This window comes from Bactrocera latifrons, unplaced genomic scaffold (assembly GCF_001853355.1).
Source record: "Bactrocera latifrons isolate USDA-ARS-PBARC rearing strain unplaced genomic scaffold, ASM185335v1 scaffold_362, whole genome shotgun sequence".
NCBI lineage: Eukaryota > Metazoa > Arthropoda > Insecta > Diptera > Tephritidae > Bactrocera > Bactrocera latifrons.
The window spans coordinates 21,136-42,699 of record NW_017537004.1 but is presented as its reverse complement, the minus strand read 5'-3'; the positions used below and the strand labels follow the sequence as shown (position 1 = coordinate 42,699).

General features: G+C 37.2%; 1 protein-coding gene across 6 annotated transcripts in view; it reads right to left on the bottom strand.

The window, feature by feature from the left end:
* The window catches only part of LOC108971881 (protocadherin beta-9), a 29,489-nt gene extending 9,264 nt beyond the window's left edge, over positions 1-20,225 (bottom strand). For 2 of the 6 annotated variants that reach the window (XM_018938208.1, XM_018938209.1), the window contains exons 1-3: positions 19,616-20,223; positions 19,029-19,511; positions 5,087-5,388 (exon numbers count right to left, since the gene is read on the bottom strand). In XM_018938208.1, coding sequence (XP_018793753.1) covers positions 5,087-5,388; positions 19,029-19,095 — 369 coding nt within the window. In that variant the 5' untranslated portion in view covers positions 19,096-19,511; positions 19,616-20,223. Of the gene's footprint in view, positions 1-5,086; positions 5,389-19,028; positions 19,512-19,615 lie in introns of those variants that run through there. The other 4 variants (XM_018938205.1, XM_018938206.1, XM_018938207.1 and 1 more) reach the window with 4 other exon arrangements.
* Between the last annotated feature and the right edge of the window lie 1,339 nt (positions 20,226-21,564).

Genomic DNA, 21,564 nt, shown 5'->3' with positions numbered 1-21,564 from the left:
TGCGTTTATCAGCGCCCTGAGAAGGCCAAGCATTTTCAGTACCAATTGGCAGTGTGGAATGGACACACTAGCCACCTTGGTCGGGTTCGAGGCCCGCAAACAACCCTAACTGTTCGGTATTCCGACTTGTGGAGATCACACCACTAACATCTAATCACCTATCAGTCCAGCTAATCCCCATACCACCCAGATCCCTAATGTCCGAGTACATCGGGCACTCCGCAATTAAATGCRACAATTTTCCAACCMCGCCCCACAAAAACACCCCGACGTATCTGATAGGTGCCTATGATGCAAAAATGCATTCAGAGGCCCATGCCCCGTAAGGAGGAAACCCAGACTCAGACAAAATCTGAAGTCTGAGTTATCCTCAACGAACCCAACGTTCCGAATGCACTCGTACGTCACTCGGCCGTTAGGACTATTGTCCCAACGTTGTTGCCACCTACGTCTAACCCTATCATCTAGGAGCCTCTTGCTCCCTAGATGTCCCTCCCTCTCCACATCGTCGTCGGAAATCCAATCGTTCCGCAGCAATGACACACTCAAATCCCTTCTTAACCTGAATGCAACAGCACGCTATAAAACCTGCATCGCCTCCGTTGATAAGGTGCGACATACAGGCAAACAGACAAACAGAGTAATTTCCGGACAGCCAAGCTCCTCCAGCCGTTGTACCACTCGATCCCARCTTAGGTAGTCAAACGCCCCCTTGAAGTCAACAAATATGTCAAGGACATAATTGTTGACGTTCTCCCTAACGACATCCTTAACATAAAATCAAGCATCCTCTATACTGCGTCCTTTCCGAAACCCAAACTGCCTATCCGACCACATACCCCGCGTTAGCTCCTGAAGGACCGCTACTGATCTTATCGGGGGACTTCAGGAGAGGAACAACCCTAGCACTTTTCYACTCGCGCGGAAAGTATCCCTCCCAAACACACTTAWTATAAATGGCCTCCAGATGTTCCGGAATGAACTTCCACAAGCTTTTACACATCTCTCCGTTCAAACCATCAAAACCCGGGGACTGTTTAGACCTAATCAGGCCAAAGGCGTACCCCAGCTCCCCATCATYTAATGGAGGAACAGGCACCCCTTGTGCTCGAGGTACCTGCACCTCCCACCTGGAAGAACGCACCTAACAGAACCCGCGCACACTCTCCCCACGACGATAACAGAGTGTCATCGACACGAAGAGAGGTGACATCCTCCCTTCTACGACCCCTGCAGATCCTATAGACCTGACCCCAGGGGTCGTTCCTATTCACTCTCACAAAATTCCTTCAATCTTCCTCTTTAACTTTAACTAGCATCTCCTTATACTCCCTGTCCTCTAAGGTCAGTGAGGACCTTAAAACCCCAGGGGAGACCCCGAACCACATCATTGGTGGCGTAGGGCTCCTGGAGTAGAGCAATACCGCACCCACCCTCAACCATACAACCCCCCAACTCACACATCACGGCATAGGAGCCCTGACAGTTTAGTTGGATGATCCCACCCATTAGTGTCTGGCGAGGGMGCGCTCAACAAGACCACAATATATAGGGCAGGCAGCTGACATCATAAGATGCGCAGCTGGTCTACCCTTGAAYGCAGGCAAGCTCCAAAASCCCCTTCGCAGTCCCTACATCAAAATTCTTGGCCTCAAAGACCAGCTCATTGAGTTCCCCAATTATTCYTTCGGCAGYCGCAACATGGCTGACTGCCCCACCCCCAACAACAACAGCCCCCCCGTGAAAAATCCCGCGTTCCCTCTTTTTTGGAACTCGAGACGCGAGTGCCCGCTTCGCAGCGCCCTCCTTCCCGACGYCTTTGACCACAGCGCTACCCGGATGGGCTTTCACAGCGGCGGCGACGCTTCCGCTACCGCTCTCTCCCTCATTTCGCGAYGACCCCATGTGGCGCTGAGCCGAATCGCACCGTGTGCTAAACCGTTGGTCCTCACGGGAGTCGCAATCCCCAACGCTGGACAGACGCTTGCACCCTTTGGGCAATCCTGTCCAGATCTTCCAGACACTGAGCCAACTAAGTGCCAGATGCTCAGCACAGAACTACTGTCAGGCAGTCCAGTCAGCAAGAATGCCAACAACACTGTGCAAAGCTTCCGCCAATAAAAACAACGTGGATGACCACGTTGTCCGTATAATGATAAGTAATAATAAAATTACTTACCGGTATATGCAGTACACAAAAACACACAGAATTGCACAAAAATGTGTACCCGTAAAAAACACTCGCGGTTACTCACCCTCGCCACCCACGATCGCACTAACAAATACACCGCAAACGCGCCAGGCAATAACGGTGCCAGCTAAACTGCGTAAACAAACGACCGCACAAAAGGAAATCGCAAAAAAAGGAAATCACCGAAAAAGAACACTATGAAAATATCGCAACGATGCGCACGCACGTCTATCCGCGTCGACAGTCATCTAACGAATCGAGTGATAGAGGGAAAATATACCTCCAGTCTTTTGGACGTGTGTACGCTCCGATATMMTAACATAGGACAACTATCTTGCACGCCAACAAACACAATTAAGGCTCGACGTTGAGAAGCTGCAATCACAACAGATAGCCGAAACATTTTCTACTCGACTTGTACTCCTGCTTTCTGAGAGGAATCGTCAATAACTCGGTATAAGGGAACTGTGGGATGGAATTTCAAGCTCCTTACGTACAGCTGCTACCGAAACCATTGGTTTTCGGAAAATGCAAAAGAACAGCTGGTACGACGAGGAGTGCCGTGTTGCAACGGAGAGAAACCAGACTAAGCTGGCCGACAGGGGTAATGCTCGAAAATTCTACTGAGAGATACGGCAGCTAACTGATGTTTTCAAGACTGGAGCATCCTCTTGTAGAACCCCCAAAGGTGATATAATCCCCGATGCCCCGAACATACTTAAATTATGGAGGAAACACTTTTCCAGTCTGCTGAGTGGCAGTGAACGCACAACGCCAGGAGAAGGCGAACCCGACTCCTTAATCGATGACGATGGAGCAGACGTTCCATTGCCCGGCCATGAAGAAGTTCGAATAGCAATTACCCGGTCGAGCTATTCAAACACGGTGGCGAAGAACTGATAAGGAGCATGCATCAGCTTCTTTGCAAAATATGGTCGGACGAAAGCATGCCCAACGATTGGAATTTAAGTATGCTCTGCTCAATCCACAAAAAGGGAGACCCCACAATCTGCCTCCTTAACATCGCGTATAATTTTCTATCGAGCGTATTGTGTGAAAGATTAAAGCCCGCCGTCAACAAACTGATTGGATCTTGTCAGTGTGACTTTAGACCTGGAAAAACATAAAGTTTTTCAAATAACTTACATTTCCCAACATATATTTTAAGTAGAAATTAGTACGTACTACGTATACGAAATAAATAATAAAATGTGAATWAAACTTATTATTTTTGGGTATTCGGAAACGTTAACATTTCACAAATGTGAACTATCTTGGTTTTAATTAGTTCATGTTTTCGAGCGTGCGCTGTATACTTATTTCCATGCATATGTTATATTACACATACATATGTATATAACATACATATATAGTATATAGAGTGTGTGTCTATAAAAGTGTTCTGCCAAATTAACTTTCTTAAAAATCTATGCTTTCACCGCATTGTTTAGCTTTGGAAACAACTTTCAAACTATAAGGCTTGTTGTCAGTGTAAATGTAAACTGCCAACACGATTTTGTGTACCATATGCTGTCGACATACGTAAATTACCACAGGTAATAAATTAATGAAATAATGAAATGAAACACAAGACCCACTTAGAGTTTAATACATCAATATACATACATACATACATAAAATATACACTGGGGTGTTTCATTAACATTTTTTTATTCTTTCACGGACACATGAAAATTTTGTTTGTTATGCTGAAAACAAATCTCTGATAATTTGAGCTCCTAATTTTGMCTTTAACTACTTCTTTTTCGATTTTTCACGCTTTTGACATGTTATGGAAAAAATTGAGTAAGCGACTGGCTTTATCGAACAACTTATGTGAAAAAGTTGTAGGAAATTAAATTTTTTCAAAAATAGTATTTCCTCATACAGTATGAAATAATATTTAAGTTAAGCACAATTTAACGGCTAATAGGGGTAAAAATTGCAATTGAAGGGAGTTAGACTATTACCAGCCCACACCACTTCATTCAATTATATTTGGGATGATTGGTCAATTTAAATATTAGAAAATGTACTTGATACTGTCCACTTGTACCATAAAAGTATCACAAAGCGACTTGATCAAAAAATTTWACTATAATCTTTATTGTTTAAAATAGGTTTCAGACTATACCCATGTTGCTGTTCTTATAAAGCGTATTTAGATTACACAAACGAATGAAACATCTATGAATCTTTATTATTATAACTTGAAGCTTAGCTTTCATATCCTTACTTACTAGTAGAAAAAATACTCATACGCTTTATACGTATATATTCACGTTAGTACGAGGTGTGTTCAAAAAGTATTGCGAATTTTGTGTTTTTTCAAAAATTATTTATTTATTCATAATTGTCTATTTTGCCCCGTTCAAAGTAATCCTCATGAGATATTATACACTTGTGCCAACGGTTTTCCAATCTTCGAAGCACTTCAAAAAATCATTTTTTTTTATCTTCTTCAGATCCTCCTTCGATGCCGTCTTTATCTCGTCAAGAGAAGCGTAACGTCGTCCTTTCATGGGCCTCTTCAGTTGAGGGAACAAGAAAAAGTCACAGGGGGCTAGATCTTGGGATCTAGATCGGTGGCTGCGGCATCATTATTGTGTTGTTTTTGGCCAAAAAGTCGCGCACAAGCAACGATGTGTGTGCAGGGGCGTTATCGTCACAGTCAATATTCGGAGTGCATCCGCGTACTTAATTTCGTTTTTCACATAAAATTTGATACAGGTTCAATTAAATGAACGTTCAAAATGGCCGAGCTTATCGGCATAAGTGAGGGACATGAGTACCAACATAACGCCACAAAAAATTCGAAATTCGAATATACGTAACCCGCGAAAATCCATATAAAAGAATTAAAAAAATTGGTTTACTCGTAGCACAAGCACTTACCGGATCAGTAGATCGACGACGAGTACAAATAACATTTACATAAACTGATGAGGGCCCCAGAACTCCTTCCTTGTCCAATTCCACAGTTAGAGACAAATCTTTCGTGCTTGATATTATTTTGATTGGAGCATCTTTTTCGCGTAGAGATAAATCGATATCACCTCCTTCTATTTCGGGATTTCCATTTATTCGTAGCTTTCCAATAATAGCTCCCACTTCCAGATCTTCATTGGCGAGAAAGCTCTCTGCTGAACCGCCACCTTCAAGATAGCAACGTGAATCCAAGATAGCACCAGTCGTGGCTAAAATAATAATAAAAATTTACGTATTTTATATATTTAATATTTTAACTTCTTATCTCCAAGTGTGTTGCTAAAATACCTTCAATACATATGGTACTCGTTCTCTATGGTCATTACATTAATAAATTTAAAATTTATTAAAATAAAAACTGTAAAAACACTTAAAAGCTTAATTAAATAAAAAAACTAAAATAATATACACAAGCTTGCAGAAATCAAAGCTAGAGAAATACCTTAAGATGTAAAACGTCAACCRGATGGTCGGAATCTAYAAATTCGGTATAAGATTTGTTAGAAAAAGGAAAATCATTATGCGTWGTATTATCTATTTCGGCACAAAGATATAGTGTTACATATGAGTAAAAAACGTTTTGCAAACTTCTTGAAATAACTAAAATATAATACATATATGTATATGATACATCCAGTATAAAGTTAGCTGCGTTCGATAATCTTTATATTAGGTATATGGTGGCTCAGGGAAGTATTGACCCGATTCAGCTCATGTTTGATACACGGAGTTACCCTTGTCAGAAAAGGATTCTCTCAAATCCAATATTCCATACTGATATTTTCGGTCAAAAGCCAACTATAGTTTATGGGGTTTACATATTAGGTAGCTATGGGCATGAAAAGTTTTGGTTGGACTTGCTCAATTTTTGGTCATAAGGTGGCATACTTAAAAAGAAACAAGAAAAAACGTTAATTTCGGCTGCACCGAAGCTAATATACCCTTCAMAGGKACATTTATTTTGTAACTATGTGTCTAGTTTGTATGGAAGCTATATGCTATAGTAATCCGATCTGAACAATTTTGTCGGAGAACAATTTTGCCGATCTGATATTTCTTCCGATATCCAAATTTCGTAAAGATATATTGTCAAAGAAGGAAGCTTCCCACGCAAGTATTTGATTCCGATCATTCAGTTTGTATGTCAGCTATATGCTATAGTTAACCGATCTGAACAATTTCTTCGGAGAGTACATTGTTGTCTTAGAAAAAATTAGTTCGTATATACTTGTATGCAGACGGACACACGGACGGACGGGCGAACCGATAGGCAGACGAACGGACATGGCTAAATAAAGCTAATCAGCTCAACGTACAGATCATTTATATATATATAATACTTTACAGGGTCTCAGACGCTACCTTCTGGGTGTTACAAACTTCGTGACAAACTTAATACACCCTATTCAGGGTATAATTATTAGTGCAAAATTTTATGCTGCCACATTAATTACTCTTTGATTTCAGTACTAGAGGGTAAAATAATCAAATGGACATTAAATTTTTACATTGCGACAAAGTAATGTGAGAAGAATGCTACGTACTAAATTTTGTCGAAATCGGTCGGTCGGGTCCTGAGTGATTTCACCAAAAAGTGATCGGTACCACGTCCATCACTTAATTTTTATACCGACTCCAATAAAGCCCTTTCATACCATCTAGGAGGTAATATTTAATGTCTCTGGCGTATTTAGTTATTGCGCTTTTAGTAGTTTTGAACAGTACCGTTGTAAGGGGAGTGTGCGAGGTTATCTTCCGATTTCATAAATTTTCACACTGTCGGTAAAAAGTAAAATTTAGCCACGGCATGCATATGGAATGTCCGGTCCCTTAATTGGGAAGGTGCACATTCACAATCCAAAGCGAAGTTCTTCAAAATATCGCTGATGTGACGAAAGATGCCTYCTATGAGCGCACCTATGAGATGTCAAAATTGCTCTTGGCGACTTTAACGCCGGGGTATTCAAGGAAGGTATTCTTAGCACAACAGCCCCAAAAGGGTTGATTGTCGTGATAGAGGGAAGATAAATCTCCAGTGTTTTGGATGTGCGCACTATCTTGTTGAAGCCAAGATACGCAACCGCCTCTGCGCAGCAAAACGCACGCCATCAAAAACAAGGAAGGTTCGACGTCGAGAAGCTGCAATCACAACAGACAGCCGAAMGATTTTGTATTCGAAGTCCTGCTGTCTGGGACGGGATTTCAAAGCTCTTTGMGGGATGCGATAGATACCGAGAGTTGAAGAGGGAAGCGAGACCCATTTGCAGACAGAAAAAGTGAGGAAGAAATGTGTGAGTATGAAGAGCTTGGCAAACTGACCGACAGATGTAATTGCAAAATTCTACGAAAAAATGCGACGACTAGCAGAAGGTYTTAAGACTGGAGCATACTCTTGTAGAACCCCCAGAGTTGATTTATTAACCGATGTCCAGAGCATACTAAAACTATGGAGGGGACACTTCTCCAGCATGCGGAAAAGCAGTTACCTGTCTGAAGAACAAAAAGCAGTGGACCGATGGATTGCCGGMCGAGYTATTCAAACATGGCGGCAAAGAGCTTATAAGGAGAATGCATCAGCTTCTTTGAAAAATATGGTCGGACGAAGCCATACCCAACGATTTTAATTTAAGTTTTCTCTGCCCAATCCACAAAAATGGGAACCCCATAATATCGAGATTTTTGTGTGAAAGATTAAAGCCCACTATCAACAAACTGATTGRACYTTATCAGTGTTGGTTTACACCTGGAAAATCAACAACCGAGCAGATATTCAGGATCCGGAAAAACCTCTCCGAGCCGTTCGATACCAAACGAGCTTTCAGACAAGGCGACTCTCTGTCGTGCAACTTCTTCAGTCTGCTGCTGCAGAAAATACTAAAATAGAGAAGGTACCATCTTTTATAAGAGTGTACAGCTGCATGCGTATGCCGATGATGTGATTGATATCATTGGCCTCAACACCCGCGCTTATAGTTCTGCTATCTCCAGAATAGATAAGGAAGCAAAGCAAATGGGTCTCACAGTGAACGAGGTAAGACGAAATAGCTCCTCTCATCAAACAAACAGTTGTCGCAMTCRCGACTAGGCACCCACGTCACTGTGGACAGTCCTAACTTGTTGTAGATAATTTCGTCTATTTTTGAACAAGCATTCATAGAAACAACAATGTCAGCCTCGAAATCCAACGCAGAATAGCTCTTGCCAACAGGTGCTTTGAATAGAGTAGGAAATTAAAAAGTAAAGTCCTCTCTCGACAAACGAAAACGAAACTCTATAACTCGCTCATTATTTCCGTCCTGCTATATGGTGCAGAGRCATGGACGATGACAGCATCTGATGAGTCGAGTTCTGCGAAAGATGTATGGTCCTCTGCGTGTTGGCCACGGCGAATATCGCATTCGATGGATGAGCTATATGAGATATACGACGACATTGACATAGTTCAGCGAAGCGAGAAGTATTCGACGCAGAACCTCCGGGGGAAGCAGAGGAAGAGGAAGACCTCCACTCCGTTGGAAAGAACAGGTGGAGAAGGACCTGGCTTCGCTTGGAATTTCCAATTGGYGCCACGTTGTGAAAAGAAGAAACGACTGTYACGCTGTTGTTAACTCGGCTATAATCGCGTTAGCGGTGTCTACGTCAGTAAAGAAGCAGAAGATTTAGTCATATAATTCAAATCTTATATATTGTGAGAATGTGCTGCCGATCGTTAACCGATGAACGCAAACTTTACCTCCCTTAACTCAAACTTTTTGTCATTAATTTATATTGTAATATAATTACAATTTGTCATAGTATAAAATATCAAAACTGAAAACAAACTATTAAAAATAGTTTATATTTTATTCGACTCTGATTTTGAGTTAGTTTAAGAAAATTTCAAACATATTGAAGACAACTTTTATAATTACTACAGTATATTGAGATTGGCAACAATGCGTGGTGAGAGAGCAATCAGCTAAACGTCAGCTGACACGTTTCTACGGCAAAAATCCTAATGCCGTGGAAATCTACGGCATCCTACGGCAAAGCGGAAGGGAGAGCGGTGTTGGCTGGTCATTTACATTGCGCTCCCATAAGATAGGTCGTATCAGCTGACACGGGCCACGGCTTTACGTTTATCGCTGTTCCTACTATTACGTTGTTCTCTGATCACGCTATTACTAACTGAAAGCAAATCTTCACATTCGCATTTCAGAAACTAAAGACATTAGAAGAGAGGTTAAAATGGTTTACCAAGGCTTGTTTCTGACCAATTGCAAATGTACTGATTCGAAACTCGCTTACGATATGCTCTACTAAGCATGTGCATTTATTTAAAACTTCATGCAACTTTCACGATTTGAACAAGAAGACAATTGCACGACATCGAAATTTTCTTGTCTGCAAATGTCGTCTTGAAGCCAGCTTCATTGTTGCCGTACTAAAACTATTCACTTGAATGAAATTTAAATATTTTRTTGAAAGTGAAATTTTATGTACAAAAAAAAAAGGTCGATTCATTTGTTTTAAATCATCGATTGTTATTACAAATGATACATATATCAGAGCTTTCTCTGCTTCTGTTGGTAAAATAACGTCAGACTTGTTGGCAACTCCACAGCTTCTCATTGCTTTCGTCAAAAATAGAAATAGTTTTAATTTAGCTACGATGACAATTGGAAGCCATAAGAACGTGTATATTGTAATATTCGACATATAATACGGGGGACCCTCTTGCTCTTGCAAGATTGCCCGATGACACAAAATGCGAAAATCCTATACCGAAATATGCAAGGACAAAAGAGTGCCCATTGCAGAATCTAGTAATATATGAACGGCTGATTCGGTCAAATTATTAATAATGACTATTGTGAATTGGCTCACATTCTGTATTCATTCTTAACAAAAAACTGTAAGGTTATCTTTATAATTTAAGTAGAATTATAAAATATATTTAAAACTTACCTTCCTCAACAATTTAACGGCGTAATATGTCTTTATGTCAAATGACAACTGCAAATATATTTTTGCTTGTCATTGTACGGAAATAAACAAGGGGTTTTTTCTGACATATTTTACAACCATTGCAAACAATTTTCTGCATGTTTTTGTTGTTGTGTCGCTGCACGCAGTGAAAAATTCTTAAATTTGTGCAGCGTGCAAGGGTTTTGCAAGAGCAAGAGAATACCCCTAATATGTTTTCTGTCTCTTGTCATCAGCTTAGAATTCTATAATTTATATAGTGCAAAAAGTAAAGCACATGTACTCGTAGTATGTATAAGTAATCAATATTATACTTATACATACTACGAGTACATGTGCTTTACTTTTMGTATGGAATAATACAAAAATGGTTTTTTTTTGCACTTTTGGCTGACCCCGCAGCCGTTGTCCTGCGTGAAATTATGTGTTTTGAAATTAAAAGAAAGTTAAATTTATCATCACACTATGCGACTATCCTTGTGTCCTGTTGATTGTCGTCTCAAATGCAAAGTACACTGGAAACGGAATGCGGTTGAACTAAAATGTTAAATCGCTAGAACTCAAAGGAATTCGTAGAATTAAGCATTCTGCCCCCYTGTATGAAAGGTGCGTCACAATAAGTCGGGTTCCATTACACAGTTTCGGCGCATCCAGATTGCGAAACATAATAACGRCAGATCCAACATGGAGATGCAAATAATGCGGTGGCATACCAAGCCTCTCCAAAGAATTTAGAGACTCCACTGGATAATTCATGGCGTCGTCTTCATTGTCAAGACGATCGATCGATTTGTATGAGCGCAAGTCTACCGGAATTTGACTTTGAATCTTCCAGTTTAAGTCAAAAATATCGGTATTTTTGGCAGCTAACATTGCGCGTGCACTTAAGGAATAATAGTTACGATAATCTGACCAAGGTCCGAACAGTCGTGATGAGTTCATCTTTCGTGAATTGATAAACGGCGGATGGAATTAATATGAAACCATCGGAAGCATCAACCGGAATTGACCMAYTACCAATTTTTAGAGAAGACGATGTAAAATGTCTTCGGCAATGCCATTTTTCTTCGTATCTTATAATTGCCGCGGATTCGAAGGCTGACATGTCGAAATAATTATCGCGAAAAGTGTTTGTAATTTCTGGCTTACTTTTCCAAAACTTGCACACACTGTACCATTCACAGTACGCAAAGACTCATATGAAGTTGAACCGCGTTTATTAATCAATAGCAACCGAAGGTAAAAACAATCGTCGTTTTCGGGTGGATTGTGTAAAATCGTCCTAATGCATTAGTTGATAACACACCTGGATGTCCGTCTACTTGTTGGCCTTGCTCTCTGAGTAACTATTTCTTCGACGATGCATTCCATGTATAATATCAAGTATTTTCCGAATAGAGCAATGTTATCGCAAACGGATCAATGACGAAAGTTGAGAAAGAACTCGTAAATGTCAATTTTGTTGTTGGAAGTGTTTCCTCTTTTTGTGCTGTATTCTAAGGGTTGAAATACACAAATGAACTGCGAGATGCACAACAGTCGAAAAAYATTCATGAATTGCAAAAGTAAATATCCTGTAAATGCTTCATTGCATTTCACGCATCGACCCAGTTGATACTTGCTTTTCTCATCTCGTTCACGGCCATAGCGRTTATTGGCCGCTATGTCCTATGATGACATGCTTGCAAACTTACTTGATTGATTTCAGCAAACTGCAATACTCAACATTGATATGAGTTTTGAATATGAATTAGACAATAATGGTGAATATTGTATGATCCATGTGTTGTCAACTTCGCTATTCACTCTTCTAAATTGAATGCTGAATGTTCTGCCATTGTCCTCTGGTGAGCGACGCCGATAGAGTCGATATCCATCATTTCTACTTTGTGTTTCCGAAAGAAAAGCACCTGGCTAGTGTTTCGTGCTTTTACTGTCAGACATATAAACCGAAAAGGTGGTGTCCGCAAGGTCCATGAACCATATTGGTTTCATCACTTCGTATAATACTGGATCCTTCTCTTCATTAAGAATTCCCGCAGAAATGATTTCAGCAATTTGATCTGGTGTAACCACCATCCACCCCCAAAGGAGAATGTGTACGTYCGGCAAGTCTCTATTTTGCCACTCAACATAGTACATCTAGCGTCTAACAGCACCACATATATATACGTTGCTTCAAGATAAAGTTCATCAAACATCGTAACTGTTGTTTGAAAAGTCGTGCTGTGGCATCTTGCCTTGCCTTGCCTTAGGCTACCATACGTTGATGGTAAAAAGAACGTCGACCGATATTATGACTGGTTTTTAGGGGTTTTTCGGCAATTATTTGAACATTTCTTGCCGTAAAACCCCACCTGGAACCTCAACGAACATTTGGAAAAAAGAATTGGCCAAATTTGTCCACACGTTGTTGAGTTAAAATTGTTACGGTCGCTACAGCGTTTCTTGTAGGAAGAGAACAAGTGGGGAACGGAGTTTTTCGAAACAGTTTCCACTCGGATAGGAAGAGTTTTGAAGATGACTAGTTCCAATTTGGAGAGAATRTTCTTAACTTAATTCTAACTGTCGGAAAAAAGGGCCAAATTCTATACTTCTTGTGCAAACCGCCGACATTTTGTCAAATTTTAAACAAACTCTTCATAGCCCTATAGCAAGTTTCTTACAGATTAATCATCTTTTTGAAATCGTGGACATGGTATGGGACCTTTTTTATGTGCCATTTTAGCAATTTATTTAGTGATTATAACCCCAATAAATAAACATAMAAAAATAATTTTGTATTTTGTAAAATATAAAAATTTCTGTGGAAATTGTATTTTATATCAAATAAATAAATATTGCTGTGGCTTCTATTTTCTCYCTGCTTTTAGCAACGTTAACTGCTTTTAACTCAAAAATATTTATTAACAAGTAAGGAAGGACTAAGTTTTGGTGTCACCGAACATTTTATACTCTCGCATGACAAGTTTCATCACGATATCTCAATTTTTACTCAAGTTACAGCTTGCACGGACGGATAGACAGACGGATTTCAACGCTACTCGTCACTCTGATCACTTTGGTGTATGTAACCATATATCTGGCGATATATACCGTTATTAGCACTTTATTGCGAGAGTATAAAAATGATACCCTCTGAATTACATGAAAATATCTGAGAGATTTACCGATATTTTCGTTGAAAAATTAGGTTAGGTTAGGCACTGAGTTCTTCGTGTTCGATATCAGGCTACCTTGAAAAGTTATAGTCCGATCACGACAATCTTTCGACAGGGGATACCTCAGCTCCAATACCGTATTTGTGTAAAGTTTTATTCCGCTATCATCATATTGGTTCCTAATGTATATATTATACAGAGAAGGCATCAGATGGAAATCAAAATAGCGTTATATTGGAAGAAGGCGTGGTTGTGAACCGATTTCAGATATGTTTTTTGGTCCATAAGTGGGCGACGCCACGCCCATTTTAAATTTCTTCCGTAAAATCTAGTGTTTCTGTCGTTTTTTGTTAGTCGGTTAACGCACTTTTAGTGATTTTCAACATAACCTTTGTATGGGAGGTGGGCGAGGTTATTATCCGATTTTTTCCATTTTTGAACTGTATGTGTATGTATAATGCCTGAAGGAAGCAACTCCATAGGGTTTGGTTGACATAGCTATACTAGTTTTCGAGATATGTACAAAAAACTTAGTAGGGGGCGGGGCCACGCCCACTTTTCMAAAAACATTACGTCCGAATATACCTCTCCCTAATGCGATCCTTTCTGCCAAATTTCACTTTAATATCTTTACTTATGGCTTAGTTATGACACTTTATATGTTTTCGGTTTTAGCCATTTTGTGGGCGTGGCAGTGTTCGATTTTGCCCATCTTCGAACTTAACCTTCTTATGGAGCCTAGAAATACGTGTGCCAAGTTTCATCATGATATCTCAATTTTTACTCAAGTTACAGCTTGCACGGACGGACGGCCAGACGGACGGACAGACATCCGGATTTCAACTCTACTCGTCACCGTGATCACTTTGGTATATATAACCCTATATGTAACTTTTTTTTTTTAGGACTTACAAACAAACCGTTATGTGAACAAAACTATAATACTCTCTTTAGCAACTTTGATGCGAGAGTATAAAAATTTGTTATATTTTTTTAAAATCCATTTGAAGAATAAACGTACTTTCTTTATAAAATTGTATTAAGCTTTACATACATTTTTGATAGTTCATAATCTAATCTGTTTTATGAATGTTGAAACTAAGTGGAGTTCATATGTACTGCATGGAGAGTGCCCCAGATTTCTTATTATTCCTGGCGACATACATTTTTTAACTGTTGTACCAGCATTTTAGTACGAGTCTAAGGCGCATAAATGTACATATGTTTATAAGAAATAATTTATACATATTTTATGTATTTATATGAATATATGACACACAGTAGCTACGCAATTACTACACATCTTTGCAAGTGTGGTTTATAGATTGAAATCATGTACCTAAATCGGTATATTTACAATGATTAAAAGATAGCAAGAAGCAACTACGATGAGTTTTTACAAGATACATGAAAAATCTTCCCCTGATTTTAAATAACACCTTTTACGTACATAAGTTAGTCTAGTATAAAGTAAAATTTATATATAAATTATCTAAAAGAATGAAACGAGTTATTTAAATATAGACGTATCTTAATTAAGCAAAGACTGATTAACATTATTCGTATTTTAAATTTACAATACCGTTATGTAACCGTAGAAGCATTGTTAAATAAACAAAAAAGTTATAGTTGGTTAACATTTTAGAAGAGCATAAAAATAAATTGTTTTCATAGTTAAAATTTGAGTCGTGCTCAGTCCAGAATTTGATGAGTTGCAATAATCCAGTGGCTACTGTRTTGGTAGGAAAGAGTCTACATATGTACTTGCATGTACGCACATAAAGTATGAAGTATTTATACGAAAGTAGTTTTTCCCAACAGATAAAACATACCTAAATGGAATAAATGCAAACAGAGGTATTCACGACAATTTAAATAATAAATGTACATTTATGTACCAAAGAGAACCTACATGCATGTATACATATGTAAGTAACCGCAAAACTCTTATGCCAATACACTTGTGTCGAGATATTTTCTAACTAAATGTACCTGTAACTTAGAATTGTTGTATATATATACATACATACGCAACTTATCTGACATATGTACATACTTGTTGTATGTTACCTAGTTGGAAAATGTCTTGGCAATGCGTTGCATTTTGATTTGAAGATCTATGGTGTTACCAGTGCGTCGATCAAAAACAATGTGTATATATGAGACTCTGCAGTACATATATACATACATATAGTACAATTCAGCTTGGTAGTATCTGTTTTTTCAACACCAGCATATTTTAGTGTTACCAAAAAGTAGTAATGGTATACATTTAAATTACAATATTTGAATACAAGTATTAAAAAATTTGACAATTGTAATTATTTTTTTTTTTGTAATGAACGGATCGAATAGAAAGTATACGTGACCCTCTGTGTGGAAAAGACACAGTACATAGTACAGATATGCATGCTGGGGTTCGGTCATGATATGTTTGTCCTAGGTGTGAGTAGTAAATGTAGTGTTGATGGTTGTATGTATTAGTGGAAGTATCTAAATATGCTTAAAGACAATCTCAAAAAGAGCGGTAAAAAATAGCTGTAACAAGTATATTTAAGTTATACGCTAAAAACAACCCAAAGCATAAAGCAAATTTTATTGAATATGGGCCCTCTGAAATTGCCCAAACGTCTACAAGCTGCTGAAAATAACAGAGGTTTTCTAACTAAATATTAAATATTAGTTTAAAGCATTTAAATATATATTTTGTGTCGTTTCTGTATATCTAAAGTGAATAAACACAAATTCCCAGACCCGGCCGACCGATTTTTAATAAATTTAGTATGCAGCATTTCTCTCATATTTCTATGTCACAGTGTGAAAATGGTCGATCTCGGAGTACAACCACGTCTACTTTTCACAATTTTAAATTCCATTTGATTCTTTTACCTTCTTGTACTCAAATCAAAAAAGTAATTATTATAACGGGATACAATTTTACACTAATAATTCCTTTAAAGTATGCCACCTTATSACCCCGAGGTATTGAAAATGTGGACTCCTGTATCTATAGGTGGGTTTTGATCGAAAACTTCGGTCAATGTGTGAGATACACAATATAAATACTGGAGAATCCTTTTCTGACAATAGTAATTCTGTGCATCAAAAATGAGTTGAATCGGGTCAATACTTCGAGCTTCCCGGTGACTATGCTGGATATATCGGTAATATGGGCGAGAACCGGACCTAGCAATAATAATTTATAACTAATTTCAGTATATTCGAACATCCGTCTGACTTCACTTCAAATAATTCTTGATTGTATATGAGGTACCTTAATGAAGCCTAGGGAACATTTTTTTTGTATGTGACAGGTTAAATAATAAAATCTGGTCTATACTACCCTCATCTCCCATGTACCACATATCTATAATTGACGTTTTGTATCTTAAGATATTTCCCGGGCTTTTATTCGTACAATTTATATAAAATGATCGGTTTCACCCGAACTTAGTTCTTCCCTACTTGTTTTAATATAGGTGTTTTGTGTGAGGAACTTTCCTTATATAGAGTATCATTCCTATTTTATGAATTACATTTCTTACCAAGTAATACAAATTTTCCATCTGGGTCAATGTATACATTTGCTAGTTAGGTTTGCATGGCTGTGAATTAATTCATTACCACTGATCTTCTTACCATTTAGTTGAGGGAAATAAAATACTGGCAAGTATTCATAAACGCTTAGTAACAAATTGAAATATATATGTACTTATATACATACATCATATACTTTGTACAGGAAGGAATATGCAATTCCCTATCTTATGCACCATATCTATGAGGCATTGGCTTTTAAATTAATATACGATGGCAAATAAGAATGTTCCAATAAAAGTATTTTAAAACCTGCAATACCTCGTTAAAAGTTATGTATGTATGTTATGTACTGCAGAAAATACCACACTATTTAACAAGAAATTAAGAATAAAATCATTAGGTGTAACTGAGTACTGATAGAAAGCTTTGATGTCATTCCGTTCGTAATGACAAAGTAGTAAAAGTCCTGAAAATGTATTAAAATACCTAATGTCGCGATGAAAATGAGAGAGCGTGTTTTAGTCATAATTGTGTATCTTTGTGTCGGCTGCAACGAAACTATAACACAGTTCACAAACACAAAACTTACCAGTAGTGGATGCTGTTCGGCTAGTTTATATGGCAGCTACATGCTAATTGGTTCTATATTGGCGGTTCCGACAAATAAGCTTCTGATAAATCGATAAGATAAATCGGCACAACGCGCCACGAACGTCATTTATATGGTAAATGTCTATATTTTATAGGGTCTCCGACTTTCTCTTCTGGGTGTTAGATAAATAGACATAAATTGAGGTTTGCTTCGCAACCTAAGCTCTAAAGTGTGTTGCCCTTGTCAGAATGACTCAAAACACTGATAAATAAAAGTGTACTGCTGTGTGCTGTTATGGCGATGTGATTTCTATCATGCGTCTGCAGAATGTTGTATGTATAGTTTAGCAACATGTACTCGACAGTTTCCGACTTCATGTCGCAGAACCGTAAACTTCAGGATGTTACAAACTTCGTGACAAGTTTAATATAATTGTTTATTTTCCCGTTTGAAGCTTGTTCATACATACTGTATATAAATGAACTAATTCTTCCCTCACAAAAAATATTAAATACTTCTATAAGAATCTTATGAAGCCTCAAAGTAGTATCCAATATACGTATGTACTATGAATTTGTAAAATTATAAAGCTAACGTTGGGCATAGCTGCTATGCAAGTATAATAATATGTGGGGCGCAATAGACCCTAGGTCGCGGTGCAATCCTTGTTTAATTATCTATAATAATACGTGAATGTACTAATAGAAATTAATTTTTTGTGTTTTATAAAAAAATCCTAAAGTTTTTAAAAATTTTATTATATTTCAAGCTCAATGGCAGAATTGCTGAAGACAATAATGTCGCAAATTGCTGTGATAGGATTCTTGCATTGGAAGACATTCTAAGTACCCTTTACAAGTTTCAATTCTGAGTCTGTGATGACTGCAAAGCTGAGCTTCATAAATGTATAATACATTGACGACATAAAAGATAGCTGACAACAAGGCCTGTAATGTGGCTATCCTCATCTTAGGCATAATATTCTTTATATTGAAGACCCCAAAAACGATCGTACCCAAACACAATTTGTCCATAAATATTGTTATTGACAGCATAGTAAAAAGCGAGTGTGGCCCTATTATTAATTAAGATCTTTCATGTATTTAATATGTAGTTGGATTAAAAGAATAAAAGCGCCATCCATAAAACTAACAAGTAAGGAAGAGCAAAGTTCGGATCTCGGAAGTAAAATTTAATGTCTCTGGCGTAATTAGTTATGGATTTATAGCAAATTTAAACTTTTCTCGTCATAATGATGATAAATGGAGGAAATATACAAAACTATATCTACATATCTCGATTCGTTTTAGGTGATACGTACAAAAGTTAGGTGAACAAAACTATAATACTCTGTAGGAAGAGTATAAAAGTCTGGCTACTTACACTAAAGTTTACTTGCAAGTGAATGCATTATGGTGTGAGTGATTTTTTATGCTAAAATTAAAATATAAGTAAAATAAAAGCTAAAAATAAGGTCGAAAAAATAATTAATTAAATTTAACTTCATGTTCATATTTTGTTTTTTGAGAGTTTGTCGAATTGAACTATTTAGTGATAATACAAACTTAAGTGTGAATACTAAACAACTCACCATTTAATTTGAGAAACATTAAAATTGCGCCGTATAAGAGAATTGTGCGTTGATAAGTAATCCTCATTTTCAATTCAAAGTATATTCAATATTGTTGTTCGGAGTGATTACAGTCACGGATTCCTTGATAGTATGAGAAACTGTTTAGGCTGTCGTTGCTTTTTATTATGTCGATTAAAACTAGTGATTTTAATGGCGGTGAAATTGTATTGTGCATTAGCAAAGCAGTCCTTTTGGTGAAGCATATTTGTTTCTGATAATAATTTCGTTGCGAGCAAAAAACTATGACTCGTTTTTGTGGTATTTACCTTTACACATCATATAATACAATTTTTGCTTCTCAATAAGGAAGACTGTAACTTCACTGCCCAATATATGATTGTGAACTTTCTTAATTTTTTGAGTTTTTTACACATAATTTATATGGACACTAACAAATTTGAAACAACACTAACTATGGGCAGTTACAATGAGCAATTGCAGCTAAAAAAAAAGGAGATTTGAGGAACATAATTACTTTTAATACAATCACACATACATAAGTACACATTTAAAATTTAAGATTTGTTAAATCTTCTAACTTGTACCTCAATATTAGGCGTTATGTACCATAATTCATCAGAAATACAAATAATTTGTTTCACTTGAATGGTCAGAAACATACGAAACACCACCGTAGTTCAGGGTTCTTTCATTTGCGATAACTATGTTTGTAAGCAGTCATATGTACAAAAGAATGTTTGCTTTCACGTACACATTACAATGTTGTCGTGACGAAAGTCAAAGGGTGGCTTGACCGGAAGCCGATAGCATTCAAAAGAGTCATTCACCTGGAACACTTTCAACTTTTAGTACAGTCGTGAAAACACTGACCGAGCGGCAAGCAAAAGTGGCTCTAAGTTATTGTATATTTGTAATTTCGAATTACGTGTCACAAAAAGTGCACCCTCATACTGCCCACTCTTATTTCGGCAAATATGGTGAAGGCGTTCTGCGAACTTTGTTCTCAACTCATTTTTTATATTAATATGTTAAAAAAAAAGCGCACAAATAAAATTAATCGGAAAATGATGGTTTGTTTTAAAAATTAAATAAACAATATTCGAGAAAATAGTTCGATTTCTCAGCACACTTTTTAAACCGTTGCGGCACCGTTGCTCGGAATACTTAGACTAAATATTAGTATTGTAACTAAACAAGAAATACCCTCCTGCTTCAAAACTTGACGGTTACGGCTCAATGCGGCAGTTTGTTTACCAGTAGAGAATGCGCGGCTTAAGTATGTGCACATACACTCACATGTGTATACAACTAGTTGAAATTTTTACCAACTTAAGCTGTGTGCTAAACGGTAGGAAAATGAAAATCTTATAGATAAAATTGATATTTTAAGATTTTCGCGATGAGTTCGATTGTCAGAATTTTGCACAGTTCAACTCATAAATATGAATACATTTATGTTATAAAATATGTTATTCATTTGTAATTATTATTTTTTATGTTGTTATTTGTTTCGTTCAATACAGAAATGATACTCTAAATAAAATAAAAATATGTGTTTGTAGTTAATTAAAATGTCTTACAGTAAATGTATTTATGCACTGTGTTATTGAATATATAATTATGTTTGTCCATATGGGTACCGAATGCGAGTAGAGTCGTAGCAGCCTAGCACGATGCCTAAAAGGCTTAATTAACAAAAAATCTTCAATATAATACATTTTTTCATTTAATTGACTTTAAAAATATATGTATTTAATAATTTTATTGACAAAGCAAGCATTCAAACGACCCAATTGCGTTTATTTGAACTTCAACTATCAAATTTTAATTTCCATTTGGCACAGCAAAATGTAAAATTTATTTACACCATAGCAAAATTTTTCCCCCCCAACTCATCACAGACAAAATGTTTGGCATGCAACCTTATTAACACACAAATTATTTAAATTTACCATGAGATATACTATGTACATGCATATAATGTAATGTTCATTGCGAAAATGAATAGTACACCGAACTAAAACGATAAACTTAATAATAATTTGTTTGTTTTTAGTGTGAAAATTACTTGAAACGTATAATTGTGTTCTGATAGGAAAATTTTCCTACAGGGTTGATGTGAGCTATGCTTAATGCAATCAACTTGGCCGACCAAAATCTCTCTAAGCGAGAAATTTTTTCCTTTCAGCTGCATTCGTTGTTGCTTTTAGGCTTTCGTATGTAATTTTGTGATGGAAATGTTTCCACATCACTCCTCAAGCGTTTCAATATTTTATTTACTTGAGTTTTTGAGTCGGTTGCTAAAGATGTAAGAATACGAGAGTGTGTGTACAGTTTTGCAACGTCACACGCGTGAATGCTTAGGTTACATATGTACATAAATATGTACATAATCTGTACATACTTACATTGCTATATAATAGAGGTCTATGCCGATAGCCATTGCGACGGCGCAACTTCTCATAGCCTACATTCAATCAAGTTTATTAAGGAAGCATAAGGTTATAAAATGAAATAAATGAAAATGTGATGT